The sequence below is a fragment of the Gopherus flavomarginatus genome, chromosome 3 (genome assembly GCF_025201925.1).
Source record: "Gopherus flavomarginatus isolate rGopFla2 chromosome 3, rGopFla2.mat.asm, whole genome shotgun sequence".
In the NCBI taxonomy this organism is placed as follows: domain Eukaryota; kingdom Metazoa; phylum Chordata; order Testudines; family Testudinidae; genus Gopherus; species Gopherus flavomarginatus.
In genome coordinates this window covers 234713703-234734814 of record NC_066619.1, presented here as the reverse complement: position 1 = coordinate 234734814, position 21112 = coordinate 234713703, and the positions used below count along the sequence as shown (strand labels likewise).

The 21112-nt window shown below is 38.0% G+C and overlaps 1 protein-coding gene across 7 annotated transcripts in view; it reads left to right on the top strand.

Moving 5' to 3' along the window:
- The window catches only part of DCUN1D4 (defective in cullin neddylation 1 domain containing 4), a 73486-nt gene extending 52599 nt beyond the window's left edge, over positions 1–20887 (top strand). For all 7 annotated transcript variants that reach the window (XM_050947987.1, XM_050947984.1, XM_050947991.1 and 4 more), the window contains 7 exons: positions 2436–2527; positions 5107–5177; positions 7769–7860; positions 10523–10631; positions 16011–16115; positions 16444–16546; positions 16642–20887. In XM_050947987.1, coding sequence (XP_050803944.1) covers positions 2436–2527; positions 5107–5177; positions 7769–7860; positions 10523–10631; positions 16011–16115; positions 16444–16546; positions 16642–16697 — 628 coding nt within the window. In that variant the 3' untranslated portion in view covers positions 16698–20887. The remainder of the gene's footprint in view (positions 1–2435; positions 2528–5106; positions 5178–7768; positions 7861–10522; positions 10632–16010; positions 16116–16443; positions 16547–16641) is intronic.
- The last annotated feature ends 225 nt before the right edge of the window (positions 20888–21112 follow it).

Sequence of the window (21112 nt, the reverse complement as noted above, 5' to 3'; positions counted from 1 at the left end):
CAGACACTTTTAATCAAACAAAAAAAGTACTTGCATCAACAGTGAGATACATACTGACATCATCATCTCCCAAACCCCTCATCTTCACCCTCCCATAAAAACCCTAGTTACTTTAGTGTAACTAACTGTTCTGTTTTAGCACTTGTGATGGCTTTCCTGTGTCACCAGTGATAGAAATTCACAATACTCTTGTTTTGCTGCTGAACAAATACAGTAAAGATAGAGACACTTCAAATTTTTCTATATTTCTTTACCCAGAGGCCTAAGCCTTCTTCTAGATAGTTTTCTGTTTAGGATGCAGCGAAGTTAGTTGTCTCCTTTGTTGTGGATTTTCTGCAGAAATTGCCATTATTGTGTGTATTGTTAAAAGGGCAGTTCAGGAACTGAACTGAGATCACCAACTCTTTTAGGAGTGCTAGTGATAATGCAGGATTCAGGCTTGTATATTCGCATGAGATAGAATTTTGGGTCTTGTTTGATTTTTGATACATCCATATCCTTACTAATATGTGCGAACAAAGACGCTGTGTGTTGCTTTTGCCTAGCCAGATGGATTTGATAGTATAATGGGAACAGATAAGAACAGTTAAAGTGTTACTGGGGATGGTGGGAGTTTGTTAGATGAGCATACACAGGAAGGCTGGCTGGCTCCTCTCTCAAGCCAAGGTCAAGCTGCCCATTAGGAGGGGAAAGGAGGCTTGGTGGGGAGGCATTAGACACACTAAGAGCCGAAGAAAAGCCTGACCTTGGTCAGTGTACAACATCACTCCGTATCCCTCCCATGGGATACAAAAGAGGTGGGACGAAGAGCCCAGACTCATGACCCTCCAAAACGGAACATGACCATAAGTTGTAAGAAGTGGGACCACGGGCATGCGTTGCAGGTATATATGGGGCTGCTAAGAAGGAGGCAGGGGGGAATAGGAAACAGGGACACAGGCAAAAGCTCTGCAGTGTCAGAGCTGGGAACGGGGACATGCATAAAAGCTCTGTGACCTCAAAGCTGGGAATGGAACATTTGGAAACAGACTGCCAGCGTGTAGAGCTATGGATTTGCTTGCCTGAAACTAACCCCAATACATATTGCATTGCCTGCTCTTCGGATTTCTTGTCTTCTGCTTTCTGTCTGTGTTACAAGAACCAGGGTTGGGCACATGCACCGCTTCCTCCGGGCTCACGGGGTGCTCAAACCCCCTCTCCGCCACAGGTCCTGCCTCTACCCACTCTCTTCCCCCCAAGCCTCCACCCGCATCTTTCTGCCCCTGCTCTGTCCCAGGCCCCATTCCACCCCTTCTCCCAACTCCCTCCCCTGAGCATGCTCCTCCCCCTTCCTCCCAGAGCCTCCTGCACACCCCACTGATTGCCGGAGGCAGTAAGTGCTGGGAGGGAGAGGCAGGAGTTGATTTATGGGGGCTACCAGTGGGCAGGAGGCATTGGATGGGGGAGGAGTTGGCTGCCAGTGGTTTCTAAGCAACCCCTAAGTTCTTTCGGTGGGTGCTCCAGCCCTGGAGCTTCCACAGAGTCAGCACCTGTGGGTGTGAAGGAAAGACCTCTAACAAATTCACATAACATTTGGTTACCCTGCAGGTTTTTTTGATGGTCACAGCCTGAGCTGGATTTTAAACCAATGATCTGTAGATGAAGGTCTCAAGAGGTCATTACAGTTACTTGAGCCATCTAGTCAATGTTGCTGAAAAAGTTCCAAATTTTGAAAGAGCAAGCTTTATTTGTACATTCAGTATTTCTAATATTTAGTTTTATGGTACTTATTCTGTTAAGCAGTTGTATAAATAAGTGGATATCTGCGGGCAAGATGTTAAGTAAAATGCTAAAGATTAAGTAGGGCTTCTGATTTGAGATTTTAACTGGTAAACCCCAATAAAACACCCCTGATTCTGGAAAAGAAAAGAAAACAAACTGGTGTTTATGCAGTAAACCTGGAAATGGTTACTTGTATCTAAGGGCTTGTCTACATGGATCAGTAATGCACACTGTCAGAGTGTGATTTCTAAAGCGCACTTATATGTTGCACATTAACTGGTCTGTGTAGCCCCTGTTAATGTGCATTAAAACTTCCCTAGTGTGCTTTAATGTAGTGCTGGTTGAAACAGTACTATGTTTAAAGTGTGCTAAAGAACATTACAGAGAGATTACTCATTACAGTATATACTATTATAATGACTAATGTGTATAATATACTTTACTCATTACAGTATATACACATATTTGGACAGCTACATAAAGCTCAAAAATTTCCAAAAAATAGACTTCCCCAAAATGAAATTACCTTATTAAACCCTGAAAAACAGAAGCCCTAAGATTAAACTATCCATATTAGGAAAATGATATTGCATTTGTATTGGCTAACTGTATCTTGACTACAAAGCTGGTTTGTTAAATGTAAATTACTTATTAATTATTTTCTCCATTTTTAGCATGTATAGAAAATATGATTCAACTAGAATAAAGACGGAGGAAGAAGTCTTTTCAAGTAAGAGATGCTTAGAATGGTTCTATGAGTATGCAGGTAAGCTGATATATACCAATGCCTAATCCTGACAGTTGTCTAAATTTGTATTGAAATTTAAAGACATTATTAAATGAGATTTTTCCTAGAAATTTAAATCTGAATACAGAGGTTTCTTGGTAAAGCAAAGAGTTGAAAAAAGAATCCTTGAATAAAAAAGAATCTTGTTTATAGATAGATGCCAAAAGAACTCAAGATGTGCCAATGTCTGAAAGAATAATTAGCACACCGAAGACAGTATTTTCCCTAAACAAGAAACATTTCAAATGCAGATAATAGATCACTATTTTGGTTTTAAGTTACACACAATTACAAATAAATTAGTAACTGTACATTAAACAAAATCAATCTTTAATTGTGGTTTATTGCTAAAATCTATACCAAAATTTATTGCCAATATCTGTACATTAAATTATGTTTCCAACTGAAGTTTGTTTAACTCATTGATTTAGAGCTCTGACCCCTTACCATTGAGCAGTGTAGACACCTGGTGACATGGGCCCCATTTTAAAAGGGGAAAGAGGTTAGCCATATTTAGTTTGTCACTTCTTAATCTGGTTCCAATTCTAAGCAGAAAATGGAACTGATTCCTGAGATCATATTTCCCCAAGGAGTCTTTCCTTAGAATATTTTTCATCACTAAGCATGAGGGTATATTTTAGCCTCATTCTCGCTATTGTATATTGAACAGGACTTGACTTGGCAATTTCCTCTAGGACCACCTATTATGATATACTTTATCTTCTGACAACATACAGGCAGTGACCTGCTATTTTTGCAGAATAGTACACAAAACTCTCCTAAAGGAAGCTATTTGCAATGGGAGAAAATAATTCTATAGTACAGTACTGCAAAGAGCACTGAAGGGGAAACTGAATAGCTGATAGACAGAGAAATGGGGACCTTAGGCAGTTTCTCTGAAAGCATACCTAGAACTTTAGGTAGTAAATGACGTAGTCTTTTTTTGCGGCTGCTGGTTTGGATGCATAATATTTAATACTCTCATCTCCATTCCTTTTTGGCATCTGTACAGCTAATAAATTACCACGTAATTTTTGGTGGTGATGCTGTTAAAGCAAAACATGATTTATATGAACCAGACTAGTCTGAGTCTTTGTGTCTGGCAGGTTGGGAGAAGAGAGACAGACGAGGGAGAGAGAGAGAGAGAGAGAGAGGGGCAGGCACCCTATTGCCAGATTGTGTGCCTTTCTTGATTGCTGTGTGGATTTTCTATTCTTGTTCTGACTACTGGAATAACTCATTCTTGACAAGAGTTCATAGAAAGGATGAGTGGATGGCAGTGTGTGAAAGAACTTTGGTTTTCCACTTGCTGCATCTGCAAAAGTGCCAAGAAGAAGGCAGGGAGGAGGGGGTATAGTTTTGTTCATAGTGGTGTTATAACACTCCAAGTTTTGAAATGGGGATCTTGTTCGTTCACTTCATATGTTTTTCTCTTTTACACAAACCCACTGTTGATACTGCCCTTTTCTTAATGTGACTTTCCCTTACAAAAGAGCAGCTGTATGTTTTGAGGTGGCTAAATTGGGGGGGGGAGCAGGGATAATGAGAAGATAGGAAAATAAAGATGGGAAATGTGTATAATTAAAAGCCTGTTACTTCTAAATTGAAGGCTGAATATTTAAGACTGATATAAGATTGACTATAACACAATAGTGAAGAGTCAGCTGCTGTTCTCATTATAAAGCCTTGTTTTTTCAAGCCTGTTTGACTATTATTTGTATATGCCTCTAGTATTTTTCACACAGCATATTGCAGAGATTGTGAAGTAGAGTCTTGATTTGATTGCTGCTTTTCTTCCTGTTATATTTTCTGAAGCCTGTTTACATAGCAATTACTTTGCAGAGTTTTGTGTGTGTGTGGGGGAGGGGGGTTGTGTATGTGGAGTCTCCATAATGTGGTGTGATATGATATTGTTGCAATGTGGAAAAAATAGAATCTTATTTCAGATTTTGTTTTAAATGACTCAGAGAAGATAGTTACTGTTAATATAAAGAAGTAAATTGTGCATTAGTTTCTGGGGGTGTCAATCCCGTACTAGTATAATATATATTTATTAGCTATATTCTCTTCCTTTAAAAATTTATTGTATTCTAATAAAACTAAGATTTATTATCTGCTTGCTACTGAGATAACTTTAAAACAAATTTGTTTCCTGGCTTGAGCCTTTAGAAAGTTCTAATAACCATTGTGTTCAGTTCACCCAGTATAGCAGCACTTTGGTACTGAGCCAGTTTCAGAAGTCTTTGTCCTGCAGTACCTTCCTTACTCACTTTTCACAATTGCTGCAATTATTGGGTACTGTGGTACAAGTTAAAAAAGAAATGAAGGATAGTGTTGATATTTTCTTTCTCTCTTCTTATGCCTTGCCAGAGGTGTAAACTTTTAGTGTAGTTTAATATCTTCTTGTAAAGGGTAAATATTTGTATATGTCAAAAAGAAAACTGAATCCTACAGAAGTTCAGCTTATGTTGCATGAATACTTCTCTTTTACAGCAGTGATGTGCTTGCAGTAAATTTTAATTTAAACAACAATATTGTGAAATGTCATTTGATTGCAGGGACTGATGACGTTGTAGGTCCTGAAGGCATGGAGAAATTTTGTGAAGATATTGGAGTTGAACCAGAAAATGTAAGTTTATGCTTTTCCCAAAATATGCCTAAGCCACCAAAGTGAGCCTGGTTTCTATCTCTTAATCTTTTATCATCTGAGTTTGAAACATTTTGAAATGGAAAATTGAAGAAACCATTGTTAAATGGAGAAGCATAAACCAGGCAGGTTTATTTTGTTGCTTTGGCATGGCAAACCTTAAAATCACTTGCCTTCACTGAAAATGGGTAAATTAACCTCTGAAAGCTCAAACCTTCCAAAAAGTTAGTGTTTATTTTAGTGAAACTATCCTAGAGTTTTAATTTAGAAATGAAGTGGATATGCACATTATTGGTCTCATATATTTGTTTCATATTTCTGAGGGGGGAAATATTGTCCTGTTTGAAAATTTGCTAATCTCATCCACCTGATTTTGAAACACAAGTGATACAGAAAACATGTATATCTTACAGTCAGGAATGTCTTGTGAATTAGAAAAGACCTTTTAAAATTCATACATAATACACCTGTCATGTACAAGAAAACAGGACAGACTAGCTTCTTGACTTGACTTTTGTGGGATTTTTAAAGCATTAAATTGGGCTAGATAAAATTATAATTTTGTACTAAGTGATTTGTGTGAAATACAAGACACGACTCAATTTTGTAGTGTAATAACTCATAAACCCTCGTGGCTCATGGTGGGACTCAACTTTTGAGCTCTTCGGAAAATATTATTGTAATTGTAATTAGCAACAGAGTTTTAAACTGCATTAATAGCTTTTAGAAAAGGCTTTAGTGGCTGATCTTCCTTCACTCTGTTTCCCAGGGACAGTTGCCCTGCACTTTATCCCAAATGTATCTCAAAAGTGGTGTCTGAGTTCCTGAACTAAATCTCCTGATATTTTTTTTCCCCAAACCTTCTTTCTTACCTGGGGAATCTAAGCTTCATACCAGAGATCTCAAAAAGGACTTGAATTTTTGTTTGAATAGGACTAAGCTATTTAGGAATTAGTCTATGTTTTTTGTATCTTTTAACATTCATTCTAAAGAGTGCCGTTTTCACTCAGCATCTCTGGGTAGGCCTACACTTCAAGCTGGAAGGTCTCAATTTCAGTTCAAGGAGATTTACCTGTGGTAGCTCTGATAGAGCTTGTGTACTGAAATTAGAATGTAGCTGGGTCCTGCAGGTGGCAGGAGGGGCTAAATACCTTAGCTCAAAGGGCAAGCATATCCTAAATGGATTAGGCTGTGAACTCAGATTTGTTATATGCTACCTAGGGTGACAGTATCTGAAATTCATAGGATTAAGGCAGCAGCAGCTGCAGCCTTGAAATATTTCCATTTTGAAATACTGTAGGACTGCAAGCTGGCTTTTCATTTAGACATTTACTTGACACTACTCTCTAGATTTGGTGTCTAGATTTCATGCATGTTGTAGAAGAACAATTCTGCAATCTTTGTTTAATTAGAACTTACCAGCCCATGTTCCTGTGGCCAGTGGTGCATGGTAGACTCCCCCAAGTGGGAGTATGCAGTGACCACCATAAAGAAAAACAGTAGATTAGCAGTAACTATGATTTTTGAGGATGTTGGCTCTGCATAGTTGTGTTACCAGTACACTATTCTTCAGAGCTCTTCCCTCATGGGACCCTCAGATTAAGTAGAAGGAATTGAGGCAGTTGGGGCCACGTGGCCCTTTTTAGCCTTTAGCTCCAAATGTTTAATGTGTGAGGGCATTTGGTTGAGCCAACGGCTGTAGTGTTTAACAAGCTTTCTGAAGTTTTGCAACACTTGGGAGGCACAATCCACAAGTGAGATACACATAGACAGTGTTCTCTCGAAGAACCATAGTAACTGACAAACTTTATATTCACAGGAGAGCCTTTATGCTGTAATAAATCCTACCTACATCTAGGTAAAGGAGGGTTTCAGTCACCTTAAATACTTCAAAGTTGGAGTAAAGATTTGGACCACTCTTTATGTAAATAGCCATTGCTGTTTGTATTACAGCAGAGTTTTAGGATATATCTACACTGTGATAAAAGACCTGCGACACAGCCTCGACTGATCCAGGTCAGCTGGCTTGGGATGCAGGGCTATAAAGTTGCAGTATAGACTTCGAGGATTGGGCTGCAGCCTGGACTCTGAGACCTCACTAGAGGGGAGGATCTCAGAGCCTGGGCTGCTTACACCCGAACATCTACACTGCAGTTTTATAGCCCCATAGCCCAAGCCAGCTGACCTGGGCTATGAGACTCAGCACTTCTTGTTTTTTATAGCAGTGTTGTTGTACCCTTTAGGGCCCAGTCATGCTCGATGCTGTACAGACAGTTCCTGCTCCAAAGCTTAAGGGTGTAGGTTGGTGAGCTTAACAAATTGAAAGGTAGGGTAGAAAGAGTGATTTAATACAAAAGTGTTTCTGAATAAATGAGCAGTGTACTCAGTTTGTAAAACTTTTTAAAAAATTTTAATTTTTCAGTAGTAGAAGTTTCAATATCTTGCCTGTTTCACTCATATTTGAATGGCTCTTACTCTAAACTAAATAAAAGGATTTGGCAAACGGTCTAGTAATAACTGTTCAAGAAATCTGTTGTCCCCCTCCATCCTAATATTGTCTCCTTTTTAAATAGGTAGTTATGCTTGTTCTAGCTTGGAAATTGGATGCACAAAACATGGGTTATTTCACATTGCAAGAATGGTTAAAAGGAATGACATCGCTGCAGTAAGTGTCTTTTAAAAGGTTATAAGTCCTAATTTTGCTGTTGTGAATGTAATAATGTCAAATAATTTTTTGTCCAAAAAGACATGTTGGTTTAGCGCACAAAGTGGATGACTCTGCTCTGGAGAACTAGACATAAATGTTTATTCTTGACTATCTACAGCAAGTATGGCTCACTTGCAGACATCTTTAAAACAATGTGTTCTTGCAGTTATGCTGAGCATACTTTGCTAACTTATGGCTCATGGCTTAAAATGTCTGCACATTGGGCAAAATGTTCATGTGAAAATGGGGGGTTAATATGTTCCAAACTGAAGGAACAAGGCATCTGTAATCAGGCACTCTTTTGCCTCAGCCCACTCCAAATAAGACTTCAAACTCTTCAAGTCTTAACCAAAATCACCTCTCCTTGAAGTTGCTTTATTCATACAATGCCGAATCTCAAACATAGTGACACTTCTGGATTCTAGTGTGTCTACACAAATTATTCCCACGTGCAGACTACATGCAAGCATTCTCAGTCACTCCTTGACATTCTTGGTTCCTTACAGTACCTACTTCCAAATGCACTTCTGTAGGAAACCCTTCAGCCAAGCTTCCTCCCTAGGCTTTTTCCTCTTGGGGCTCCTCTTGACAAGTCTGGTTTATCCCACATCCCAGATATATCTCTGTCATTTTAGAGTGGACCAGTCTGTTCAAGCCCCAAGGTTTCAAAATCAATGTGGATGTGTTAGGCCATATTGCCAGGCTGTTACAGCATGCAGGATTTAACAATGAGTAGTAATAGGCATCTTCAGTCTCATGAGACCATGCGTACGCGCCCCTGAGAGGTAAAGAATTTACTCAATTGGTTTTATGGCAGCTGTGCCTGAAGAGACCCACTTAAGACAAACAATCTCTGATGCATCTCTCACATTTAAAGGTGATGTTTTGATCCTTTGGGCTCTGCCTTCTGCGAGCTCTTTTCTCCTTTGCTAAGGCAGACTGCTTCCTCTCATAACTGTGAGACCTTTGTTAAGATCTTGTTTCCAAAAGCTGCGGTCCTGAGTGTGATCTTCCCAGTTATCCACATCCATGTCCATTTCTTTGAGGTCTCGCACACATCCTTGAAACACAATTGTGGGCATCCTTTGGGTCGTTTTCCAGATGCCAGTTCGCCGTAAAGGATGACCTTTGGGATGCACTCATCATTCATTTAGCACACATGCCCAAGCCAGCGGAGGCGTTTGTGTTTGCATGCTGGGTATGCTGGTTCATTTGAGCACCTCAGTGTTGGTGACGCCGTCCCTCTAGGAAATTCCAAAGATTCAGTGAAGGCAATTCATATGAAAGTTGTAGAGCCTCTTTTCCTGATGAGAGCATAAGGTCCATGCCTCGCTCCCATACAAAAGTATGCTGATAACACGTGCACAATACACACAGATCTTTGTGTGTTCTGTCAGTTTATTGTTTTGCTATATCCTCTTGCTCAAGTCTAAACATCGTTGTGGTGGCTTTTCCAGTGTGGATGTTGTTGAGTTCCATTTCAAGTGAAACGATGACTACGATAGTGGACCCCAAGTACGTCAACTTGTTCATCACTTCAAGTTCATAGTTGCTGATCTTGATGGAGCGTGCTTCTTCAACTCCTTGGCACATTATGCTAGTCTTTTTTAGACTTGGTAAGCCTAAAGTCTTGGCAGGCTTTGGAAAAACTGTTCATGCGGTTTTGGAGCTAGGCTTCTGGGTGGGTGGTCATTGCTGCATCATCAGTGAAGAGGAAGTGTTGGGTGAAGACCTCCCAAATCTTGGTTTTAGATCTGAGTCTTTCAAGATTGAATAGCTTTCCATCAGATCTTGTGTGCAAGTAGATTCCCTCAGTTGAGGAACCCAAAGCTTGTTTCAGTAGCAAGGAGGAGAAGATCCCAAACAGAGTTGGGGCAAATACATAACCTTGCTTGAGCCCACTATGAATCTGGAAAGCCTCAGAGACTAAGCCATCATATTGGACTGTGCCATACATGTTTTCATAGAAGGACCGAATCGTGGTTTGGGGGGGCATCCAAGCTTTTCTATAAGTGCAAATAGTCCGGTTCTACTGACAAGGTCAAAAGCCTTTGTGAAGGGGCCTTTTTTTCTCCACATTTCTCTTGTAGTTATCTCAGTGAGAAGATCATATCAGTAATAGACTTTTCGGCTTGCAAACCACACTGTGATCAGGATAGATTTTGTCTATAGATAACTGTCAAATAACAGCAATATTGTGATAGTAGTCAAAGCCTTGTAAGGACAGGAAAATTGCAGTGATGTAACTTAAATCGGTTTTTAAATTGGTGCAAACCCTGTGCAGATGCTTTTACTTCAGTTTGAGTGGCTTATTTAGGTTTAACTTAAACCTGCTCCCAATCAACTTAAACTTAAAAAAACCCCTACTCTTAAACCAAAATAAGTGTATCCACACAGGGATTTGCACCAATTTAAAGAAATTAATTTCCATTCACACCTTAGGTTAAACTGGTGCAATGTTCTTGTGTCGATAAGCCCACTGATATGTATTTAACTGTCATGGAGGCAGCATATAGAGGTGGGGGGATGAAGACAAACCTAAGGATATTTGGGATATCTTTTTCTAACAATTCAGATGAAAATCTAGTGTTGGATTATTAAAATTTTCTCTTTTTTGTAGATGTGATGTTACAGAGAAACTGAGAAATTCCTTGGATTACTTGAGATCATTATTAAATGAGCCTACAAATTTTAAGCTAATTTATAGATACGCATTTGATTTTGCACGGGTGAGTAGTCCAGGACTCAGTCTGACTTTTATTTGTATTGTTTTCTGTGGGTTCACTTTCACATACAACAGCTACAAGTCTGGGACTAGTTGTTCTCAGGATGCCAATTAAGATTGCTTCCAACGCACACAAATGTTCACTCTTTAAAATTGACTTTGCATGTTTCCAGATACTATATATGCCAAATATCAACATTGCAGAGGGAAAAAAGGGTGAGTGAAGGACAAGTCCAGTAGCTAGTGTTCATTTTGAATGCGGTAGATTACAGGCTCAATCTTCTGCTTCACCAAAGACTTTGTGTATAATCTTGGACAAGTCAATTGGGCCCTGATTCTGTGCCTGTTGAAGTAAATGGCAGTTTCCATTGCCTTCAATTACTCAGGATCAGTGTTCTGGTCTCTATGCCTTCATTCCCCATCTGTAAATAGGAATAGTACAGTAGAACCTCGTGTAACCAAGCCTCTGTTATCTGGCTTTCCATATTAATCGAACCACCAGCTACCTGGGGCTGACAGCGGGAGTCTCGGGCTCTCAGCCCAAGCCCCACTGCCCATTCTCCATCTTATCCGATCTGGTCCCAGTCCCAATTAGATTGGATAATTGGGGTTCCACTGTACTTCCCTACCTCACAGGGATTTTGTGGGAATAAATGCAGTAAAGATTGTGAGACACTTAGCTACCAGGGTAATGATTACCCAAGATAGACAGATATGTTACATATGATTGGGTTAAACCAGTGATTCTCAAACTTTTTGTACTGGTGACCCCTTTCACATAACAAGCCTCTGAGTCCCGCTCCCCCCAAATTAAAAACACTTTAAAATATATTTTAAACACCATTAAAAACTGGAGGCAAAACGAGATTTGGGGTGGAGGCTGACAGCTCGTGACCCCCCTATGTAATAACCTCGCAACCCCCTGAGGGGTCCCAACCCCCAGTTTGAGAACCCCTGGGTTAAACTGTACCTTACTGATTCACACACCAGTCCTCAAAAACTTGCACACTTATCTGAGAAAATGTCTTGAAGGCTTAGAGAGTCTTCACCTATCTTATTTAGTATAGCAGTTGACAGCTATATTGGTTTAAAAAATCTGATAAAATACTTGTATTTCAAAAGAAATTCATAATTGCTGTTTCTGAGCCTGTGCCTGTTCATGACTATCTTGCAGAAAAGTCAGACATTTGTGACACTGAGCAATAACAGAGCCCAAAATAAGTTATTTAAGCTGTTAAAGCAGGCTGAGAGCTGCTCTTCAACTAAGGAAAAAAAACCCTAATCTTTAAATGTACAAAACCTAATGGTAACTTCGTTCCACTTACAGGAATATCAGTGTCCCCAATGATACTCTTCATAAGGTTGATACAAGACTTAGGAATGCCAGTTATTTTTCTTCTCTGATGTTTTCCATATGCTTATCATCATGGAACTCCTCGATTGTTCTATTCAACAAAATGGGCTAGAGCTTTCCTTTAACACTTAAATGAGGAGGAAGTGCTGTGTTATCACAATGAACTTTAAAAGCAGAATGATGCCAAGTCCGTTACAGTACACAAAGGAGGGGAGAGAACATCTGACAAAACCCTCCAGCGTAAAGCCAGGATTTCCTTCACTGAGCCACAAATTGATCTTTGTCAAGACAAGCATTAGACTTTTTTCTCTTAAAACCACACACCCACCACACAACCCAAGAACCTGATGTGGCAAAAGCTGGCTGTGATATAAATACTGATTCATAACTCTTTCAGAAGATTATGAATTGTGTTCTCAATACTTGTTAGATAGGCATCCTGATCTGATTTCACTCTTCCAAATACAAAATGTGTACTGGTAATACTGTGTTTGGTATCAGGACTCATAATTGATGGAATGCTATTCCCATGCAAAAACGTAGATTAAGTAACTTGGAACTTCTCAGAGACACCAGGTATAAAGCCTGTTTGGAATTTTTTTGACAAAACATTTTTTCCATCAGAAAATACTGATTTGACAAAACCAAACTTTTTGCATAAATGTGTCTGTGTTTATTCATTGGACCACAAAAGGAGAGTGACTGTATAGCCAGTTGACCCAGGGTCAAGTCCCTGCTTTGTCTGATTCAGAACAGGGACTTGAACATGGATCTCCCATATCCCAGCTGTGTGTCCTAACCACCAAACTACTGGCTCCTGTGTCTCTGAAATAGTTGCGAAAAGGATCTTTTTTTTTTCCAATGCAAAATGAAACTGTAGTTTTTCACAAAATGGAATTCTTGTTTTCTGACCAACCCTAACCAGGAACTAGAATGATCATCTATGCATTGTAAGGGAATTTAGATCAACTCTTCGTGATGTTAGAACATACATAGAGGAGCTTACATCTGAAGTGATCAGTTTGTGTGGCAAGACTGAAGATGATATTCAAGAAAAACAAAAAAATCCCAAAGCACCAAAAAATTGGCAGTAAAAGGCTAATAGACCAGGCATTACAAAAGCAACTTCAGATTGAACTGAAACATAAATTTTAAGTTACAAAACTTAGACCCACCACAAGATGTCAACATTGACATGTCATGGTCCTGCATGACGGTATCATAGATGCTGCAACAACTGTAGTTGGTTCCTAGACAAACGAACCTAAAATCTGCGAAAGTGAGGATGCGTGGAGGAAAGGAAACAAGCCAAAGCAAATACAGTAGAACCTCAGAGTTACAAAAACCTTGCAAATGGAAGTTCTTTGTAACTCTGAAATGTTTGTAACTCTGAACAAAACATAGTGGTTGTTCTTTCAAAAGTTTACAACTGAACATTGACTTAATGTAGCTTTGAAACTACTGTGCAGAAGAAAAATGCTGCTTTTAATTATCTTAAATGAAGCAAGCACAGAAACAGTTTTCGTATCTTGTCAAATCTTTTTGTTTAATGTAATTTTCTAGTAGTTTACATTTAACTCAGTACTGTTCTGTATTTGTCTTTTTTTGGGGGGTGAAGAGAAGGGGTGTCTCTGCTGCTGCCTGATTGTGTACTTTTGTTCCAAATGAGGTGTATGGTTGATCAGTCAGTTTCGTAACTCTGGTGTGCATAACTGTGAGGTTCTCCTGTATATCCGTTCCTCAAAAACATTTCCAGAAAAAGTAGCAGCAAAATATCTATATAAAACAAAGGACAAAGTAGTGAAAAGCAGCACGAGAAGAAACGAGAGGAGGTACATGGATAACATCGCCAAAGAAGCTGAAGTGGCTGCTGAAAGAGGAAATATTAAAACACGTTATCAACTCAGCAAGGTTCTTACTGGCAAATTTTCACCAGCCAGAGGGCTTATTAAAAATATACAAGAAAGGACCTTAAAAGAAAAAGAAATGAGAGCAATTGGCCAGGCACTTTCAAGAGGTGCTAAACAGATGAACAACACAAGAAACTATTGACTTTGATTAAGAAATTAAGCATCCAGTGTAATGCTACCTGCAATGACTCAAGAACATGAGTACCAACTTCAAGGCAAACTGTTAGAATGCAGGGCACAAACCCCAAATTGGCTGTGAATTCTATAATTAGATTTCACCAAGCAGTTATCAAGTGAACTCCTCAGACACTATAACAGCCTCAACAAGGAGTCACAGACAGTCCCTTTGGGTACTCTGATCTGGCTTGACATCTAGGGGAGCATACCTTTGTGATGATCTGTTACACCAAGAATCACAGCAATATTCAGGTTAGTCCCTGTCCCAAAGGACCAGACACTTACACCAGGTCAGTTGCACCTTAAATATCACCCCAAAGACAAAGCTTGTAACCGATCCTACAATGAGTATATAAAAATTATGCAATAGGAAAAGGGAAGAAAAGAGTTATTTACAAGTTAAAGCAGGTAAACATATATACACAAATGAGTTGCAGTCTTAAGTTTAAAAAAAATAATAGAAGCTTCTATAATAAGCAGACTCTGTATGTCCTCTAGGACTAATCCAGGCTCAGCAGCTGAGGATCTCTTGCCTATACCTGGAAACACATATCCATTCCAGAGTCCAAGCGTCATGTAGATAATCAGTTACTTCTTGTTAGGAGTTTTATTCTCTTCTTCTCATATCCTCGGAGCTGCAAACACAGCTGATGGGAGGAGTCTATTTGCATTACTCATCTTCACAGAGAGGAAAGCAGGACAACAAAAGTCTTTTGTCCTCTTGTTGATGGTACATAGGGAAATTCCGGTTGCAATATCCCACAATAGATCATATGATATTGAGGGAACTTTCCTTTTGGGAAGGATATAACAGCTTCTCTTGAAGATCAGCCCTTCATGCTAATTAATGTCTCTGTCCTGTCTGGTTATTTACAGTGTCACAGGAGCTCACAGTGTAACCATTCAAATATTGCCTTACAACATGGGCACAGATGTTATAAGTGAGATTAATGCATGTAGAACTCAGAAGCATCCAGTAAAATCTAAACACTAAATACATTCTTAGAATTCTAATATGTGTTTTAATAATACTAACAAACAGGGGAGCCAGACTGATTCCAGCTATGTATTTGTCAGTGTTCAGTTGAGACATGGGGGCCTTGACCTGAGCTGGGACCTGGTCTTCCAGAAGCACACTCAGAATTAGAGAGAACATCTTGTGGCACAAAGTGAAAGACAATAAAAAATGTAAAATCTGAGGAAGCTACAGGCGAAGACCAGGTCTTGCAGGAAATGTTTAAAACTTGCAATAATGACCATTGATAGAATTACCCAATTTGTCAACATTATAATCAAAATATCAGAGAGGTGACCTAAGCAACTGCAATAACAGAAGGTGCCCTTTAGCAAAATATACTGGGACTTTCAACATAGAAATGCTCTGCACTGCTACTAAGCGTAAACTCTGAAATTTAACCACATTTAATGAATCAGAAGATGAAGAACTCTGAATTACATAGGCATAAATGCATCTTAAATCGGTGTTGTAAACACTTGTTTGTCACTGAAAGAAGTGTTTTTGCAATATCATCTTAAGCATTATAGAGGAGGTGGCTGAAGCAAAGCTAAGGCAAGAAGAGCAGGCTGAATTTCTACCCAGAAGATCATGTGTCGACCAGATTTTCACACTTAAGTGGCTGCTGCTTTCCAGAAAGTTCTGAAATTGTACCCCAAGAGTGGCTGCTTCATCTACAGTAGGGATCCTTGAACTGCAGTTAGTATGAAAAGTAACTGGTGTTTCTATAGCATGGCCAATAGCGGTAAAGAAACAGAGTTTTCATTGGGAAGTCTTACTTTGTTGTATGTGTTAAAACAATGCAGTGCCTAATATACAGGTTGCCTGCAAATTAGCAGTAGTTTTCGTGATGTGCCAAGAGTGAACAGTGGTGCAAATGAGAAATATTCAGATAACATTTTAACTTTCTTTCTTTGCTTCCAACAGGAAAAGGACCAGCGCAGCCTAGATATAAATACTGCCAAGTGCATGTTAGGACTTCTATTGGGAAAAACATGGCCTCTTTTTCCAGTATTCCACCAGTTCCTAGAGGTATACAACAAAGTTTCAATTTGAAACAGCTTCATATTTTACTTGGTTTTTCTCTGAAATATTAATACTTTAATGAAGTTAGTACTAGTAGATTACTGAAATACAACTCAGTGCTTATTTTCAAAATTGTCATTTTGTAAATTCATAACACTTAAAATGCAGCGTCCAAGCCCTAAAACTACGCCTTCCATTTGTTTAGAGCTTCAATAATTATCCTTTATTGCATTTGAGTTCTATTAAAAACCTGCAAATATTAAAAACCTGTGATTTCTTTCACATTGTAAACTCCAACTTTGTTTTAGTAACTTACACTTCTTACCTTAAACAGCAATCAAAATACAAAGTTATCAACAAGGACCAATGGTGTAATGTGCTAGAATTCAGCAGAACAATTAACCTTGACCTCAGTAATTATGATGAAGATGGAGCATGTAAGTATTCCTTCGGTTTTCTCTGTGTGCCCCTACTCCTGCAGCCCCTCTTCCAAGATTTATGTAAAATATAATTATTTGATATCTTTTTACAGGGCCAGTGTTGCTGGATGAATTTGTGGAGTGGTATAAAGGGAAACAGATGACATAGGAGTTTACTATGCACAGCCGCTCAAGAGTCACTGTTACCACAGTTGTCAACCATTAGCCATAAACTGCTGTTTGTATCAAAGCGCATGCTGCTTTTCTTGCACTGTATCCCTTTTGCAGGGAACTTTTGGTGTTTGCTATTTAACTGGCCAGCTATGCTTGCTGTGTAGCATTGTTCTCTTTGAAGGCTGCTTTGCATTTTGTATTTACACTACAGATTGGTGAGCTTGCCAGCATCCTCACTGTGATTATGTGTATATTGCTGTCTAAATTTTGTATATGTGTATAAAAAAGCTTCACCTAGGGATTATTTCTGGAGAAATGTATTGTAAAAATAATTTTGTGGCATATTTCTAGTCACCTTCAATGAACATGTAACTTCTAGTTTTTGTTTTTCATTTGGTCTCAAATGTAGCGTTTCAGAAAACAAAATTAAGACTCTTTGAACATAGTTATCATGAGGAGGAACTGTTGGCAGTTCTAATTTTAGTGTTTAAGATGCCAATTTTTGAGACAAGGACAGGTGCATTATGATTTTCTTCACAGGCATATGTCAAACATCACTTTTGTTTAGTAAGAAGTATTGATGTCTTTTTTATTATTATTATTATTATTATTAAAATCATAATAGTTGTACATGCCACAGATGATTTCCATTTGGAGAAGAAAGTACTGGCTTTTTAATGTCAAAACTGCAGTAGTTTGAATATAGGTACAAGTGAACAAATTAAAGTACCTTTTAAAAATGGGTTTTAGACTTTTGTAAATTGCCTTTGGCATGTTCTTTTTATTTTTGGTGTATCAAGACTGTTTGAACTATGTTGCTACAAAGTGAAATTTAAACTTTTTATCTAAAATTAGTGTTTAGCTGCGGAATTAAGGCTCATTATTCCCAGCCAACAGTTAAACCTATGTTTAATTTCTGTTTGTAACTTTAGTTAATCTTTCTCATGCTATAATTTGTGTTTCTAAGTAAGTAAAAATTATATTGAATAGTGAAAGCTTAAGTACTTTCATGCTGAGGATTGGATTTTCCTGGCCAAATGTCCATTGCAGGCAATGGACACATTAAACACCAGCATTAAGGAGTTAAATATACAATACCGTTAGTAAGGGCCACTTCTTAATTTCATTAATTTGATTATCTGTATGGGAAAGTTTTAGCCATTTATTTGAGGAATATGAGTGACTGGGATGTGTTTTAAGTTCTGTATTTTGTCATGTCATCTTTGACTTCCGTTTCATAAAATAATATCAGTATTAATTTTTTTCAAATAGATTGTCACAGTTTTTGGTGCTATTAAACTTATGCTTTGGTCCCTAAGGGTTTGTGAACATGGTCCCAAAATGGTATATTTTAACAAAGTCGGCCACTGAATATTTTGGAATAAAGCAGTAACATTACTTTGCTGCAGAAATATTTCTAAAGGTATTAGTAGTTTTGAAACCTTTCTAGATTGTGATCGAAAAAAGTACCTAATGTTGAATGTGAAATTTTCAGCTGTACTGAAGGCACTATTCTGCTCTTACTAATGTCACAGATAAAACTCGTGTTCACTTCAGTGTGTGCAGAATTAAGCCTGGATGACCAAAAGCATACTAATCTTACTGCTCTGGACCAGAGTCACAGTTCCTTTGCTATTAGTGGTCATTTTATGTTTAAACTTGTTTTTTCCCTAATTCAACCACCTAAGTCAAAAGTTACATATATGCGCATATACAAAATCTATAATCGTGTTATGGTAAAATGCATATACTGCCTTCCCCCACCATGTTTTGTCAGGCGATTAAAAACAAATAGAAATCTTAAATTTCATAGTGACAAAGCATACATAATTGTTGCCTGTTTGTAAGCTGTTATGTTATAACATAATTTACGTGTTTGGTGCCAGTTTGCACAAGTCAGTAATTAAATGGTGTGTGGTATTTAATGTTTACAATAAGTCTCTTATTAAAACACATGTGTTTTAATAAGACTTCTAATGTAAATGTATATATTACAGTGAGTATAGCCATAGGGAAAATATCTGTGGAGCTACTGGTTTAGTTCTTTTAAAAAGTAAACTTGGAAGCAATATAGCTTGTAAAATTAGGCTAAATAGTGGTTGCTAGAAAACTAGGTAAAACCCTATAAGTGTTCTTACATGTTAGCCTAGTTACAATTCCAGACATGTTTTTAGCACAGTGGCACAGTTAAAATACAAGATTTGTTGCATAATGAATTTTATATGTCATGAATAATCTTGCTTCCAATAATGGAGGCAGAAGCCAAAGAAACTTGTAATCATTATAGGTATTACTCTCATAATCAGGGTCAACAGAAATCTGTTCAGATCACCCAGATGTTTTTTGTAGATTTCACTGTGTTTAACGGAATCTAAAATTTAATTAACCCCTCCCTTCACACGTGCACTTTTTATGGTTACTTGTGCTGGGTAAATTGTTATACTGCTCTCATTTGCGTTGCATACTGTTCATGGGGAGAAGGGCCCAAGAAACTGGTTTGAATGTGAAACAGGTTAATAGTGACTGAAAATATATACTTTTTCATCTGCTTCCAGTTGCTTGTATGAGTCTTTAGTGAGTTTCTAATAGAGGTCCTCTTAAATCAAATCACTAATATAGCTGCAAATAATTTTCACTTTTGTTGGCATTTACAGTGTAGAGGCCAAAAAAAGAAATGGACCCAAGACTGAACTAAGCCTATCCATGTTGACTAGTTAATGTATGGAAACTTGCACTCCTGTTGCTTGAGCTGTATCTGGTCTGTGGATAAACAGAGGACTTCATGGCTTTCAGTGATAAATCTCAAAAGCACTACCCTTTTAAAAAAAAAACTAAAAATGGTGGAAACTCGCTAAGCAGTTTGCTTTGCTTTTTGTTCTGTACACTTTTCTTTAAATGTAATGAAATGACTGGTACTTCAGCTTATTCCTTGTTTTGCAGGAGAAGATGCACAAAATTTTCCAGCTTCTTGGCCTTGAAGCAAAATCTAAGATATAGGTCATTGTGGCAAAGTGTTGCAAGTTCTGTACATGTTTTTCTGATGTAATATAATTGTGTAGTTGAGGTTTAATGATCTGTGTGTTAACTTTGTTTGGTATTAAAGAGAAATGAGGCAGTGAGTTGGTTAGTGAGGAAATTAGTGCCCAGATATTACAGTGTTTGGCATCCTATAAATACTTAAGATGGATAGATGATGGGATTTGTTAGAGTTCCTTATTTAATAGATTTTAAGGATAATATTAATTACAGGAAAATGTAACAATATCAAATTTACACATATGATTCCTTCTATTGCCAAATAGACTAAAACAATCTAATACTAACAGACAGGAACTGGCTCCATTTAATCCTATGTATTACTTTTATTGCCTAGTCTAGATCAACCTTCCCCTTTCTTTCTTTAAGCAAGTCTGTTCAAGAAAGTGGCAGCCCTAGTTTTCAGTCTAAACAACCTATTTTTAAACTACGATACAAATTTGGAATGAATCATGTAGTGTATTTTAACCTTTTAATCATTAAGTTTTTGACTTTTTATATAGAACTGTAGTTTCCCAGTTACATCACAAACTCATTGTTTCATTATTTCATCACAGATGTGCCTAGTGCAATCAGTTAGTGAGACCTGGTGTGGGGCTACTGACTTAATGTTCTGCAGCCTTGTTTTTAGAGGGGTAGAAGTATACCTCAGTTTTGCTAGGATTTTTCCAGATTTCTGTTGGCCCTTGGTCACAAGCCTAACAAATTGTTAAATACTCTTGAAGTTTATACAGACAGCTTTAAAAGTTAGCTTGTGCCCCTCATTTTAATTATAACTGCTAAAATACCTCTTATAAGCCTTACTTTCTCCTTTCATATTGTTGTATATGTGTATAGACTCCATCCACTAACTAAACTGTAGGTTGTCTGTAAATGAGACCAAAATGTGGTTTGGTTTTACGTTATCACAAAATAGTTTCTACTGACGCTGCTGTTATAGGAACAGCAGTTAATCTATAACTGTGAATGCTTTTATGTCTTAGGTATTTGCATCTTATTTGAGGTGTGCTAAAGTCCTGTGACTCACAACCTGACTAAAGAACTGTTACGCCACCTTACCTGAGTTCAGCTGATTGGTTTTTAGGTTTTGCTGGAGTTAATGTAAAATGATATCCCACAAATAAATGGTATTTGTGTTGGTTTCAGAAACTGACTTCAGATTTTTCTGTGGCTCATGTTTCAAATATTCACTCATCTGAACTTGCCACACAAGGTGTTGGTCTAGACCTGCTCCTTAAATTCATCATCGCTGAGTTTAATTTCTGTTTACAACACCGATTTAGGATGCATTTATGCCTATGTAATTCAGAGTTCTTTCTCTTCTGATTCATTAAATTGGGTTAATAGCAGTGCAGAGCATTTCTGTGTTGAAAG